The sequence below is a fragment of the Salvia miltiorrhiza genome, chromosome 8 (assembly GCF_028751815.1).
Source record: "Salvia miltiorrhiza cultivar Shanhuang (shh) chromosome 8, IMPLAD_Smil_shh, whole genome shotgun sequence".
In the NCBI taxonomy this organism is placed as follows: domain Eukaryota; kingdom Viridiplantae; phylum Streptophyta; class Magnoliopsida; order Lamiales; family Lamiaceae; genus Salvia; species Salvia miltiorrhiza.
Window position 1 is genome coordinate 7,506,514 of NC_080394.1, and position 14,479 is coordinate 7,520,992.

Sequence of the window (14,479 nt, forward strand, 5' to 3'; positions counted from 1 at the left end):
TCTCACTTTTATGTAGGTAGTGATCTCGCCTGCGTAGGAAGTGGTCTCGTCTGCGTGCATGTTGTTTTTCTACCTTTGTGTATCGTAGTGCGAGTTGCTTATTTAATTACTAAAATAGATACGAGTAGTTTTCCCACCTTTATTTATTTGATTATTTAATAAATATATTTTGTAATTAAAAAAAAAATCTGTTGTCAATCAAATTACTTAATTTTCCAAATACAAATGAATTCATTTCGAAAATAAAATAACATAAAAAAAAATCATAAAGTTTGTAATCATATTGAAGACAGTTACTACAGAAAACCAAAAAACTTACAAGCATCCCCAAAAAGCCCAAAATTTGAAGTCCAATTGTCCGAGGTCAAAATTCATCCAATCCCAAAAAATAAGCACTTTTCCGATTTTGCCCCTCCCCCATAAATGTATACAGTTATGCACACATCACACTAAATATATAAATATAGATTTGTCGAAACGTAAAGCCATTGGTTACCGTGTTCAAAGCCCATCCCAAAAACCGGAGAGGAAAAGCGCACACACAAATAAACACACACAAAATTCCACCCATGGAGATCTCTTTTCTGCATAAATCGTCACCCATTTCGCAATTCCTTCTGTTTCCGGAAGAGGAGAAATCCATACATGCGTGCATGCTTGTTTGATATACCTCTGCTTTCTTCAAATTTCTGTATCCATATATGTGTAATTATCGGTTTTGAGGCGGTTGCGAAAAAATGGGCGGGAGCAAATGGACGAAAGCCAGGATTGCGCTAGGGTTGAAGTTGAATTCCTGCCTCTACGTGCCGAGAACGGTTGAGGATTCTCCGCCGCCGCCGCCGCCGGCGAGATCTTCCGGAGCCGCCTCATTGTCTCCGACGACGCCGCGGGACTCGGATCACCGGGTGCAAATGCCTACTACGCCCACGCCATCTTCTTCCGGCCTCCGCTTGCCTAAGCAATCCTCCAAATCCTCCAAGGTTAAAAACGGAAATTTTATTTTTTTTGTTGATAAACTTGGACTTTTTTCTTTTGTTTTTTATCCATGCATAATCATCCATTAATTGTTTTCGTCAGTTTCTGATGCTTGTCATTCGGATCTTGAATTTGTTCTTATATTTTTCTTTAATTTTACTAAACCTTCTAGTGAAAAGATTAAGCTTTTTGTTTGTACTAATTGTGTGGCTTTTTGCACTATTTACATGAATTTTAAATGATTGTTGCAATGGGATTTTCGTGAACAATTATTTCAATGGGATTCGTCTTTGCATTTTGTATAATATTCTTTTCATTCTCCAACAACTTTTTTCCTTATCTCAAGGAGTTTTCTTAAAAAACACAGAACAAATTATAGTGGTTTTATTGTGATGGCTGAATTTGCTTAAAGGGTGTTCCTACCACGTGGGGCAGAGAAATAGGGTTTGATAATGATAATGATAATGTAGCTAAACAACTCTACAAATTTATGCATATGAACTGTCAGAAAAAAATTAGGACTTTGTTGTAATGTAGTTTTCAGTTTCTGTGTAGTCAGATGCAGATAAAGTGGGTGGAGGTCCCCTTAAGACGTAGTCGGATTCCGCTATTGCAAATAATGCGCTATTTTCCTTATTACTATTACTTCAATACATGTCCCGTGTATGTACTTGGCTACAATTTTTTTTTTTATCATTTGATTCCTCTATTGCAAATGATGTGCCATTTTCTTTAATATTATCATGTCAATACTTCTTTATAATTATTTTGGTTTGGTGAAATACTATTTTTGACGAATGATCCTGTGTGCTTTTTGAGGTCCATAATCAGCTGATTCTGGCCTTATTGTAAAAAGCCTAAAAGGGAAGCAACAGTGAAATCTTTCCTTTCATTCTGCCCTTCTCTCACAGGAGGAAAAGAAAGTGCTTTTCTTGGTCAGCAACATAACTGTTACTCACGCACATGACAAATACACATTTGCCCATTTCTCACCCCTTTTTATAAAATACTAATCTTCACCTTGACCATTGATTGAGAGCTTTCATGCAACAAAACTCCATCAAAGTAAGGCCAAAGGCTTGTAAAGTGAATGACAAATCTTATTGTGGCTAATGATTTCTGCTTCTTTTGATACATGTTTTGCTTTAGATCATTTCTTACAATTTTTTAATGCCTCGAAATCTTCATTAGCAGTTCCGGGAGCCTGCATATTTCCCTTTATTATAGTATAAAAGTTAATGACTTTGGTTTGATTAAGTCTACTTTACGGCTATTTGTTGCATTGCTCTATTTTGGACATTCATGATTTGACTTTATTGATTGGCTGAGCATCTCTTTTAGCATTTCATTGACGCATCAACTGGTTTTTTTTCTCCTATCTTGGATCTCCAAGAATCTTAAATATGCATCTTGAGTGTAAGAGTGTCTCTCATATCTCAACTGGTGCACGATGTCATGTATGCATATACTGGATGGAAACTTATGTCAATTAATTCTAAAATTATACTAAGTACTATATTTTTGTTAATGGAACTATTGTTAAATATTAAATGAATGCTAACTTGATATGATGCTATTACTTGATTGAGTTTATTTCCTTTTTGACTTTGATGAGAATTTTGAAAAATATGGAAGTTAATATGTGGAAGCCATGAGTTGGCATAATTTGCAACTTTGACCTATTGCATAGATGTGACAAGGAGCATATGTTGGCAGATTCTTTTTTCATGATTATTAAGAGTTAATATATCAAAATAGTCATTTTTATATGGTAAAGATAAAAAATAGCCATAAAGATAACATATATACAAAGTACTGTTTTGTCCTTAATTGGTGATTTAAAATTAAATTCACGACCAAACTTATTCTTAGTAACTTGGTCATGAATTAAGAGGTAAAACAGTAAAAGTGACTATTTCTTTTTATCGTTTTTATGTTAGCGGCTTTTTTTTTAATCTTTACCATCTTAAAATGGCTATTTTATAAGTCCACTCATTAAGAAATACAGCAAGGTGCTAAATTGACTTCAATTGTGAAAGAGAGAAACTTCAAATCAACATCAACCTCTTTGGTGTGTAGCAACACTGCGTTTGAAGATGCTTCTAATATGCTTGCCCTTAAATGCTTTACATACTATCGGCTTGATTATTTCCATAGCAAGATTTATTATATTTATGCAGTTTGCTTATGTACAAACTCTCTGTCAGCATTCGTCCGATGATTTGATTTTAATCCTTTCTTGTCCTCATTTTTGCAGAAGATTTGTGCAATATGCTTGGGAACCATGAAACCTGGCCACGGGCATGCGATTTTCACTGCAGAATGTTCGCACTCGTTTCATTTTCATTGTATTGCATCCAATGTGAAGCATGGAAGACAAAGTTGTCCCGTTTGCCGTGCAAAATGGAAGGAGGTCCCTTTCCAGAGTCCTTCTGCTGATAAATCTAATGGGGGAGATAGGATAAACAATGTGCCCTGGCCTCAGGATGAGTCCTTGATGCGGCTAGTGAGACGAATCCCTTCTCCACGAATGGATAGCAATCGGAACGTTTCTTCTCTGTTTCATGTTGTCGAACCTGATGTGTTCGATGATGATGATGAAATTTGCGGTGACTTACCCTGTGGCACTGGCATCACCAATAGATCATCCAGTAAGCCCAATGATGACGATCATTTTACAGGAGCAGTCGAAGTTAAAACGTATCCGGAAGTTTCTGCTGTTCTAAAATCAAAATCCCACGATAACTTTTCTGTTCTGATTCATCTGAAAGCGCCAACTGCAACGGCAATGCAACATTCTGAAACTGATGGAGCAGGTTCTCGAGCTCCAGTTGATCTCGTCACAGTGCTTGATGTCAGTGGCAGCATGGCTGGCACCAAGCTCGCTCTTCTTAAACGAGCAATGGGGTTTGTGATCCAAAACTTAGGTCCTTCGGATAGGCTATCTGTAATCGCCTTCTCCTCAACAGCACGTCGTCTCTTTCCACTCCGTAGGATGACTCACAATGGAAAGCACGAAGCACTACAATCCGTCAACTCTCTAAGCTCAAACGGAGGGACGAACATTGCTGATGGCCTCAGGAAGGGCGCCAAGGTGATGAGTGAGCGCAAGTGTAAAAATCCAGTCAGCAGCATCATACTGTTATCTGATGGGCAAGACACGTACACCACCACCTCTCCTACTGGTGGAAACGCCCGCTCCGATCATCAGTCGTTACTCCCAGCCTCCATGCACAGAAATAATGCCTCTGGTCTTCATATTCCTGTGCATGCATTTGGATTTGGTGCAGATCATGATGCAGACTCGATGCATTCAATCTCTGAAACTTCTGGTGGAACATTTTCTTTTATAGAGGCGGAGAACGTGATTCAGGATGCCTTTGCACAGTGCATCGGGGGTCTCTTAAGCGTCGTCGTGCAGGAACTAAGAGTGGAAGTCGAGTGCATTGATCCAATCCTGCAACTCACCGGTATAAAATCCGGAAGCTACAATAACATTCTAGCATCTGATAAAAGAAAAGGCAAAATTGAGGTTGGAGATCTATATGCTGAAGAAGAAAGGGATTTTCTGGTGACAACTCATATCCCCATCACTCAATCCAGCAGCAATGAGATGCCACTCATCAAAGTGAAATGTGTGTACAAGCATCCGATCTCCAAGAATCTAGTCACACTAGATTCTGCAAATGATGTCACCATCCAACGGCCTGTTGCAGCCGGACCAGTTGTGGTGTCGATGGAAGTAGACAAGCAGCGCAACAGGCTCCAATCCGCTGAAGCCATGGCAGAAGCTAGAGGCGCCGCAGAGCAAGGTGATCTAACTTCAGCCGTTGCCATCCTAGAAAACTGCCGTAAACAGCTCTCAGAATCCGCGTCAGCACGAGCCGGAGACAGATTATGCACCGCATTGGATGCTGAATTGAGGGAAATGCAAGAAAGGATGGGAAACAGACAGACTTACGAAACATCGGGAAGAGCCTACGTCCTGTCCGGACTGAGTTCGCATTCTTGGCAGAGGGCAACTGCGAGAGGCGACTCCACGGACAGCTGGAGTGTCGTTCATGCGTACCAGACGCCGTCCATGGTGGACATGGTGAATTTGTCCCAGACCATGATCTTAGGTAACCCGTCGCCTCGACCGACGATCAGGCCAACGAGATCTTTCCCTGCAAGGCAGCAGCAGCATCCCAGCTGATGCCTTGTTATGTTGGGTATGCTAAGACTGTCACATTCTATCATGTCATGCCTTCTTAGATTTGTTATTCATTCTTACATTCTGATATCTCTGCTGGCTTGAAAATTTTGGGCGGGGGGCTTGTAATAAAAAGGACAAAGGGGTAAAAAGGGAAAGAGGATTGTGAGTGGTTTTGTTTGTTTGTTGTTGATGGGTTGGGGTATATTAACTTCAAGTGTACATGCAAGGTGATTTTGGGGGAGTGGAATTTAGTATTTCGTAATCATCGGATTCGTAGTTAGTATGATATTATTCGTTTTAGACTTACACGCTAATGAAAATATTTTCTACATTTATAATGTACATCAACTGAAGGGGTGATTTTGTGGGAGTTTTCTATCTTGCATTTACTTCTCAATGGATGATATTGTTGACATTTATCAGTTATTTCTATGTGAATGCGCATTTTGTTAAATAGCTCAGCATTTGATTTGTGTTCGATTGACTTTTCTTTTTGTCTGGAGATTTTGTCATTAATTTTTATTGAAAGTAGTATTATTAATTAGTGTTCTTAGACTTTTGCCTAGTCCAACTAAACTGTGAAGTTGGAAGACTTGAACTTTCAATCACGTGAAACGGCGGGATATTACATTACAAAATTCGTGGAGATTATTGATAAACAAATCTTTGCCGTACAAACTTCTTGAAGATGATTCATAAACAAATCAAAGTAATATAGACCGTTTTGGATGAACATAAATCGGAAAACCATTATCAATTTGTCATTTAAAGACCATAAGCTCTAAAAAATATTTGTGAAGTAATTATTGCATATAAGAAAGAAAATAATCTTTACATCAAAGTCATTTAGGGTTAATTCATTGCTGAAAGCCGGAAAGAATCACTTAATCAAGGGAGAAGTAGCAAATAACACCTCTATCTTATTTTTTTGATAAATTACACAAGTAAATACAGAAATTTAAAAATTGTGCTATGGTAGACTCGAACCCAGGACCTCAGGCCTTGGGCATTAGAGCAGCCACATCAACTGACTCAATAGCCTAACTCGAGTTAGCCGATACATTAAGTCAACCTATGCCAACTCCGTTGCCTAGAGGCTTGACTCGATGGGATGAGCTTGACTCATCCGACTTTATTAATTTTTTTTCAGTCTAATTTCAGTCTTTATTAATTTTTTTTCTTTTCCTTTAAACGATACTTTACATTTTTTTTTCCTTCTATAAATACCTCTCCATTTCTACACTATTTTCACATTAAATTATCCTCCCTTATACTTCATAAATCATTCTTTCTCTATTTCTCCCTCAACTTTCTCTCAATCTCTCACTTTGTTCTTCAATGGATCTCAACTCCCCCCAATTATTTTTCTCTAAATTGGATCGGTTATCTTTTTGGTCCATACTACCAATTGAGACGTGCACAAATCTCGCAAAAATCATCGGGGGTACGAGACGAAGAATCGGCTCAAGGGAGAGATCCATGACAACATAATTTTATTCATGGATACGTCGAGGATGACACCCGAGCAACAAGAAATCCATGTGCAACGGGTGGTGACGATGTTGTATATTCATATTCTATTAAAATGATAAGATTAGAAATGTTGTAATAATAAAAATAAAAAATGCTTAATTACTCCATATCTCAATAATAACCATAAAGATTTCTTAATGAATACATAAATTTGAAAATAAGAACAAATGAAAACAATAAATTGCATAGGATGAAAAGGTGCAAAGGATCTAGCGTAATATAAATCCTATTATAAGAATAAATCGCATTTATAATGAAAATAAGTTAGTAATTATAAATTATAAATAAAGAAATATAAATGGGCACAAACAGAACGATAGTTGGATAATACGTATACATTTTTTTTCCAACCATTATTACATGAGGAGATTAAGGTGTAGGGATTCGAGTAATTAAGAGGAAATGAAAATCCACTATTAATTTTAAAGAAAAAAAAGAGAGGAAGGAAACCCGAAAAGGACAAAAAGGGAATAAAGCCCACAAGCGCCATCACTTTCACAGACGAGCTAAAAAATGCACCTAGCGGGGGCCCATGGTCGGAAACACTTTTTCTAACCTCCATCAAATGACAGAAAGACACGTGTCTTGTTATGGGCCCTCCCGAGCAGATCCAGTCGATCAAGACCGTGGATCGGATTTGGCGACCCCGCTCCTTGTATTCAAAATCCAAAATCAAGGAACGGTGCAATGCGCTTCCAGCATTTGAAAAATTCAGGAAGTCTTCAGCCTCGAGAAATCTGAAACGCCACGTGGTTTTAAGCTGGGCTGGGCTTCCTGCATAGACATCTGTGCTCACTCATGCTGTAACCCCTTCACCGTTACAACCCTCTCTCTCTCTCTCTCTCTCTCTCTCTCTCTCTCTCTCGAGATACCGAGATAGGACACACAGTGAGATACATGTAAGATATTAGTGCAGCCGACTTGCATACACATGGTGTCTAGCTAGCTGTGTTTAATTTGCTACCAATTCTCCGCATTTCATGAGATTGGAGCGGCAGAGTTTTCTTCTCAATGCGAGGGATCAGATTTTTTTAAGCGGAATTGAGTTCCCTTGTTGCCTTCATGCGTATATGCGCAGGCGCAGCTGCTGTGGGGAGAGAGAGAAAGCTGTACATTTCTACTTGATCCTGCAACTACGAGTTTCTTGGTCAAATTTCCGTTGCTAAAGGTATGCTTAGCTCCTAATTGTTTACATGTTGTTAGGATTAGCTCACAAGTAGATGGTGAGGTGGCTATCCAGTATTTTATCAATTACGTTCGTAAATCTCAATTAAAAAAAAGCTTTAATTTGAAATCGATTTTAGTTCTGCAGCTTTTATCTATCTGCTGCAATGTGCAGTTAGTGAAGCACAGTCTGGACACCAGTATTCTTCGATGTGGTTATTTTAGAATTATCAAATCATAATCTTTTGCATTTTACTGCATATATGCTCTATCAATCGTAATTTACAACAAGATAGTGCTAGCCTTGAAATTCGGAATATCAGCAATGGAACAGGAGAAACAGGGGCACGCGCTCGCGCGTGAGGGTAATTCTCATTTGGAATTTAGTTGCTCTTCTATAAATTCTTGAAAATCCCGATTTTTTTTAATGATGAAAAAGAAAAATTGTCAGCTTGGAACTTGGCTTCATTGATTATAAGGCGAGGTTATGATTCGGATTATTTCATTTCTCTGTTTTCTCTACATTATTAATTTTTGATGTGTTATAATAAAATTTTAAATTCTACCGACAAGTGTGGTCAAGAGAAAACAATACTACATGTCTTTTTCATGCGCCTCATCATTCAAAAAATTAAAACTAAATAAATATGTGTACTGTAACTAGTGGACTCACATCCTTTCTGAATATGTCTTGGAAGCAAAGTCTTTCCTAACCGTTGGCATATAGTATCTGCTTTGGACCATTCATAGAATGTAAATTTATTGGCATTTTTTTTTCAATCATAGACGTGTTATTTATTCTTTCTTTATTTAGAATCCATTATTACCTTATCTAAACCAGGGTCAAATGAGATATATTAGTGTAGATGCTGATGTTAATACACTGTATTTTTTCCCCCCTTAATTTTGTCCAGTATGATTGCTGAGGGGTCTCTGTCAGTTCGAGAAGTAGTTGCTTTCACCGAGTTTGGTTGATGAGCCAAATTATACTCATGTACAATATCTTTTCTTCGAACCATGATTTTCTTCTAGCCAAATCCATGTCTTTTTCTTGCATATTTTTTTTTCATTTAATTGTTAGTTGAGATGTCTTTCTATATATGAACAATCTTGGATAAAATACTCCGCTGGTCTGCCCTTGGCTTTCACCTCGTCTTATCATGCGTGAAGTCTGAAATATTAAGTGGTAAGGATGGCCCTTCTTTTGCTTTAAATACCTTTCGATAATGACGTTGGATCGTTTGATTAACAGTAAACAATGTATAAGAGTAATGTGATTGTAATATTTCCACCGCCTTCCTGGCTTTAGCTTTCTTTTCATTTTGAGTCAATCAGTTTAGATCATTTTCACAATGTTTATTTTTGGTTCATCCCCTCTTCTCAATAACTGGACACAGAATTGAGTAAGCGATTCATAAATTACAGAGTTGCATAACATATTTACATTTGAGTTGGTTTTGTTACACATACTGCATTTGGAAGCCAAAAATTCAGACTAGTCCTCAACCAATCATGCACAAATAAACTTAGTAAGCTGATAGATCTCTATCGGCAAGATAGCATATTGTTTTGTCAAAGCTACAATGAAGCTTATAAGGTTTGTATTATTATCTGAGATGGTATAGAACGAGGTTTTTTTTTTTTTTTTTAATTATTATTGCAATTATGGTAGGATGATTTTTGTTATATGTGCTTTGTCTGTGCTGGAAGTTTTTGCACATTTCTGCTAAAAATAATTGAATTGTATAAGACAAAAAAATATTGTGTTTTAGTTCATTTTGAAAGAGGACAGAAAATTTTACACATTGTGGGCCAAAGAAGTAAGAAATTTGTTGGCCAACTGTGTAAAAAAAAGAAAAAAAGGTCATATCCGCCAAACTTTTCACTTGTGATTTGGTTGTTCAATTTTTGCTTTCGAGGGCATTACATCATCAGTACATTTATCGATCATCAAGTGTCATAGATGTTTATCTGCTTAGAAATATGATAACTAAGTCTAATTGATGCCCAAATAGTCAAGTGCTCTTAGTTCTCAGATTTCGGAGAAAAACATCGATGGGGGGATTGTCACTTGAAAAGGAACTATGGTTTGATAAGAGTTTACTACAGTATGGACATATGTTTTATTCATAGAAGTTTTATCTTAGACAGTTATCATCTTACTCAATTAATCTATCTGCATATGTTGTTATGACAAATGTTGCCTGGTGAATTCTTAGACGTTCAGCAAGAACAAGTTCAAGGTTTGTGGCTTAAAGAGATGAACAAATGAATGTACATCAAACACAATCTAGCTCTGGTTGAGAGTTTACAAAATGCAAGTAAGTTTATTTTTTTTCCAATTTTTAAATTACAATTAAACAATACACAGCAACACAGGAGTATTTATTTACTGCTAGAAATATTTATAGTACTTCATGGTTATTCGTCTTATCTCCCTCACAATCAAACACTGGGATTCATTTTCTCTCATGTTTAAGTTGTCTGTGCAAATATATTTGTTTACCTACAATGCAGTTGATTGGAAATCTACATTCGGAATTTGTTAATATTTTGTTGGTTTTTATTATTTACGCTTCAATTTCAGTTTTGTTATTGGTGCTGAATACATGGGGCGTCGGGTAGAAATCACACTTCTTTGTTTCATTACCGTGGTCTGGTTTCAGCAGACTCTTTCTGGTAAGTACTAAGTAATACACATGTACTAGAGTGCATATCTACATTACCATTTATTTATACACAGGCAGACTCTTCCAATTTAACATGAGTTGTATATGTGGAGCATTATATAGGATCAACAACACGTCTTCCACATTTTCTTGATTTTTATAACATCATCAAAGTGCCTTACTGGCAGTATATGGCAGCAAACTGACAGTCTTTGACATTTACCAGATGGGCCAGCAACAAGTTCTGACACGGACAAGTGGACATGCACTTGTTCTATTGCGCGTGAACAAACCTTGACTTTTGCCCTGGCAAACTGCTCTTCTTCCTGTGATTGTAACCCTGGTATCACAGTTTCTCTTGATATTTATCTGCTTCCATTATTGGCTAGACTGTAACTTAGTCCCTATATTTGAATATCTACCTCTTATTCTGATGGTTCCTTGTGTATGACAAAGAGAGTCCCACATACTATAATGGAATATATTATATAGAGAACTAACTGCAAAAGATGATAGAAATAGTTCATTCGTTGGTTGATATTTTCAAGTAGATACATTGAAAATTGAATAAACTAATGTAAATCTACGTCCTGCATGGAGTTCCTAATATTTATTGGAGAATGTATTTGTGTAACTCAAAAACAAAGGACCAAAATGTTTGATGTAAAGATACAGATACATATTCAAGGCTCCTCACATTCTCTCTGGATAATCGTCTATTTATCAAGTCCACTGTTCTGTTTATGGAGCATAATCTTTTGCAGTAGTTCCTTGACCTGCTTTTTTCTTAACATGCAGCTGCAGGAGGATCAGATGAAAATAGATGGACTTGCATTTGCAATGCTGGTGGGCTACCTAGGTTAGTAGGTGAAGAAAATGGCAGTAGCTGTTTTACAGCGTGCAATTGTAATGCTGGTAAATCTTCAAAGCTTGATGATATGATTAGTAGCAACTTGTTTTATCAGTCTATCACTCTTCAATGTTGACAATGAACGTGAATGTGATTTTCGTATCAGCAACTTATTGAGAAGCCTTCTTTGCTATATCTTCTGCCAGTTTATGGAAAAATTCAAAAATTAGCTTGGGCAATCACACTATGCCTATTCAATTACTTGATATATGAGAATCTTGAGTGTTCACTTGCAAAAGTGATGTGTTCATACTATGGCATATTGTCTTTACAGGGACTTTATCCGAGTTGGAACCTTCGAAGAAACGCATTCCAGTCAAAGTTGTTTTCATAGTTCTCTTACTCTGTCTCGTCCTGACAGCCATTGGATTGGCTGCTATAATGTTATGGCATGTCTATCGGAAGGACAAGCATCCAGTTCAATGGGCTTCATCTTCATCAGATAGACTAACAAGTTGTAGTAGTGCTGTAAACTTGATGAGCCATGGCTCTTCTCCTATGCCAGTATACAAAGGATATCTAGATTCTTCTGCCAAACCTTTTATGGGTAAATATCCATGTCTACCAATTTTTTTTGGACTATATTTTCTGATTCTAGCTATTTCTTTTTCACAAGTAAATTATTCAACTGAAGCAGGTCTCATGATTGATTTTTAACATCTCTCGCTTTGTTTTCTCTTGGCTAAAGGGTGCATTCCCCAGAATCCATTCCTGTTGAGAAGGGGAACAAAAGCACTGCATGGAACGATAATACAGTTTTCATATTCTGAGCTGGAAAACGCAACAGACAAATTTTCTGATACTAATTTGGTCGGAGTTGGAGGATGCAGCCACGTCTACCGTGGTAATCTCAGAGATGGTAGAACGGTTGCAGTCAAGAAAATGAAAAGACAAGGTGGCCCGGACGCAGAACATGTTTTCCTGGCTGAGGTACTAAACTAATTTATTGTTTGTCAGTCAAAACAATTTTCATAATTAGTAAGTAAAAGGATGTGAATACAACACCTCTTTTTTCACTCAGATACAACTGATTGCAAGACTTCACCACTGTCATGTGGTTCCTTTGCTTGGATACTGCTTGCAACACCAAGGGAAGAATGCTGAGAGACTACTGGTATTTGAGTACATTCCCAATGGTAATCTCAGGGAATGTCTCGATGGGGAACTAGGCCAATGTTTGGGTTGGAATACTCGAGTTTCAATAGCTCTTGGAGCTGCACGAGGTTTGGAGTATCTCCATGATGCTGCTGCACCTAGAATATTGCACAGAGATGTCAAATCCACCAACATTCTCTTAGACGAAAGATGGAGAGCCAAGGTAGGGAATATCCTTCATCAGTAGCAAAATTAACTACATGATAGTTATGATTAAAAGCTATAGTTAACTAGGTATCATTGCAAAACACTAATGTATTCTTTTTCAGCGTGGTATACATGACTACTCAATGTTTATGCCTGCAGATTACTGATCTTGGCATGGCTAAACACCTTCAGAATGATGGCATTCTCAGCTGTTCCAGTTCTCCAGATAGAATGCAAGGGACCTTTGGTTACTTTGCACCAGAGTATGCAATTGTTGGACGAGCTTCTTTGAAGTCTGATGTTTTCAGCTTTGGCGTAGTTCTTCTTGAACTCATCACTGGTCGAAAGCCCATCCACAAGTCATCCAACAAAGGGGCAGAAAGTCTCGTGATATGGGTATGGAAAGTTGACTTGTTATGTTTTAGCCATGATACACAGTAGCTTGTCTGCTCATAGGTATGTTTGAATGAGAAGAGAAACTTATTATAATTGCGTTTCAGGCAACAGCTCGTCTGCATGACAGTAAGAGAGTGATAGAAGAATTGCCAGACCCGCATCTCCAAGGCAAGTTTGAAGAAGAAGAGATGCAGGTAATGGCCTACTTAGCAAAGGAGTGCCTGCTGTTGGATCCTGATTCTCGACCAACAATGAGTGAAGTGGTCCAGATTCTTTCGACTATCGCTCCAGACAGATCTAAACGGAATAATCTGCCACTACGTGCATTCCAGGTATCTATCTGATGATCATATATAGTACCTATACAATGTAGCCTAATTTGTTCTTGAACATGTCTTCTAATCTTGTGTTTGATTTGTCAGTGTGGAATGAAGAGTGAGAATCCAGAGATGAGTGATGGAGATCTTCATGACGCCTCCTCCTCCTCGACAGAAGAGATCAAGCAAATCACTTCTGAGATCATCAAGAATGAGAAGGAGGAAGATGATTCGCCATCCGACGTGGAGAAGCTGATGCTCCTCACTTCAAAGAGACGAAGCTCGCGGGGCCTCCAAGACGACGAAGTGGTGGATTTAACGGAGCCACGGTTGGAGTCATTCTGCCTGCCAAACTTTGAGTCCCATGTTGTCAAGATTTCATACGCAGGTACATAAAACTCTATACACATTTGCAGCTGCTTCAAACGTGCCTAGAAAGCGCGTTTACAGCGCCAACAGGAAAAAATAAATTAAAAAGACAAAAAAGTAAAGTGTTGCATCTGAAAAGAACCAAAAGATGGAATGAGCATTACATTTTGTATGATGGCTCTCATTGTATTTTTTTTATTCTTGATTTTGAGTTGTAAAAAATGCGCTAGGATTGGGTTTGTTTAGTGTCGATGAGGTTAAAGGATGGGTGGAAGTGGAAGCAGAAGCAGGAGCTCATCAAATGCTCTTTTATTGGTTTAGGTTGGTAGTATATTCAACACTCATTCTAGTAATTTTTCACTTATTTCGTGTATATTGCTGTACCACCATATTTAAATTAGTAATTTAAAATCATGGAATTTGTTTTGGTACAATTTAAACACAGATGATCTGATTACTTCAAAAACATTTGTTCAGTTTCTTTTTTGGCTATATTTGATGTGTATTGCAATTATAAATTTTAATACCAATGCACCAATGCGAGAGCTGATTTTTTTTTTTAATGAAATAACTTTTCCCTTTTACTATTTTACACATGACTTTTGAATTTTTCCTATAAAATTATTAATTTTTTATTTAATTTAATTTT

General features: G+C 37.5%; 2 protein-coding genes across 8 annotated transcripts; both read left to right on the forward strand.

The window, feature by feature from the left end:
* Window positions 1-371: 371 nt before the first annotated feature.
* On the forward strand, window positions 372-5,512 carry LOC131000537 (E3 ubiquitin-protein ligase WAV3-like). 3 transcript variants are annotated; one of them, XM_057926507.1, is made up of 2 exons: window positions 372-980; window positions 3,233-5,512. In XM_057926507.1, exons 1-2 carry the CDS (start codon window positions 738-740, stop codon window positions 5,168-5,170), a joined length of 2,181 nt encoding a protein of 726 aa, XP_057782490.1. In that variant the 5' UTR covers window positions 372-737; the 3' UTR covers window positions 5,171-5,512. The 3 variants fall into 3 exon arrangements, with proteins under 3 accessions (XP_057782490.1, XP_057782492.1, XP_057782491.1); XM_057926509.1 differs by having other exon boundaries at window positions 469-2,040; XM_057926508.1 differs by having other exon boundaries at window positions 469-980; window positions 3,236-5,512.
* Window positions 5,513-7,400: 1,888 nt separating this feature from the next.
* Window positions 7,401-14,264, forward strand: LOC131000553 (receptor-like serine/threonine-protein kinase NCRK). Of its 5 annotated transcripts, none has more exons than XM_057926533.1 (11): window positions 7,401-7,871; window positions 10,087-10,188; window positions 10,455-10,546; window positions 10,763-10,879; window positions 11,335-11,451; window positions 11,721-11,993; window positions 12,135-12,376; window positions 12,468-12,764; window positions 12,908-13,144; window positions 13,249-13,476; window positions 13,567-14,264. In XM_057926533.1, exons 3-11 carry the CDS (start codon window positions 10,477-10,479, stop codon window positions 13,855-13,857), a joined length of 1,872 nt encoding a protein of 623 aa, XP_057782516.1. In that variant the 5' UTR covers window positions 7,401-7,871; window positions 10,087-10,188; window positions 10,455-10,476; the 3' UTR covers window positions 13,858-14,264. The 5 variants fall into 5 exon arrangements, with proteins under 5 accessions (XP_057782516.1, XP_057782517.1, XP_057782519.1 ...); XM_057926534.1 differs by lacking the exon at window positions 7,401-7,871 and adding an exon at window positions 8,782-9,053; XM_057926536.1 differs by lacking the exon at window positions 7,401-7,871 and adding an exon at window positions 9,070-9,464.
* The last annotated feature ends 215 nt before the right edge of the window (window positions 14,265-14,479 follow it).

Coding starts and splice junctions, on each gene's coding strand:
- LOC131000537 (XM_057926507.1), top strand. CDS start 738: ATGGGCGGGAGCAAATGGACGAAAGCCAGGATTGCGCTAGGGTTGAAG. Junction 981..3,232: donor AATCCTCCAAATCCTCCAAG/GTTAAAAACGGA, acceptor TCATTTTTGCAG/AAGATTTGTGCAATATGCTT.
- LOC131000553 (XM_057926533.1), top strand. CDS start 10,477: ATGGGGCGTCGGGTAGAAATCACACTTCTTTGTTTCATTACCGTGGTC. Junction 10,880..11,334: donor TTCCTGTGATTGTAACCCTG/GTATCACAGTTT, acceptor CTTAACATGCAG/CTGCAGGAGGATCAGATGAA. Junction 12,765..12,907: donor ACGAAAGATGGAGAGCCAAG/GTAGGGAATATC, acceptor TTATGCCTGCAG/ATTACTGATCTTGGCATGGC.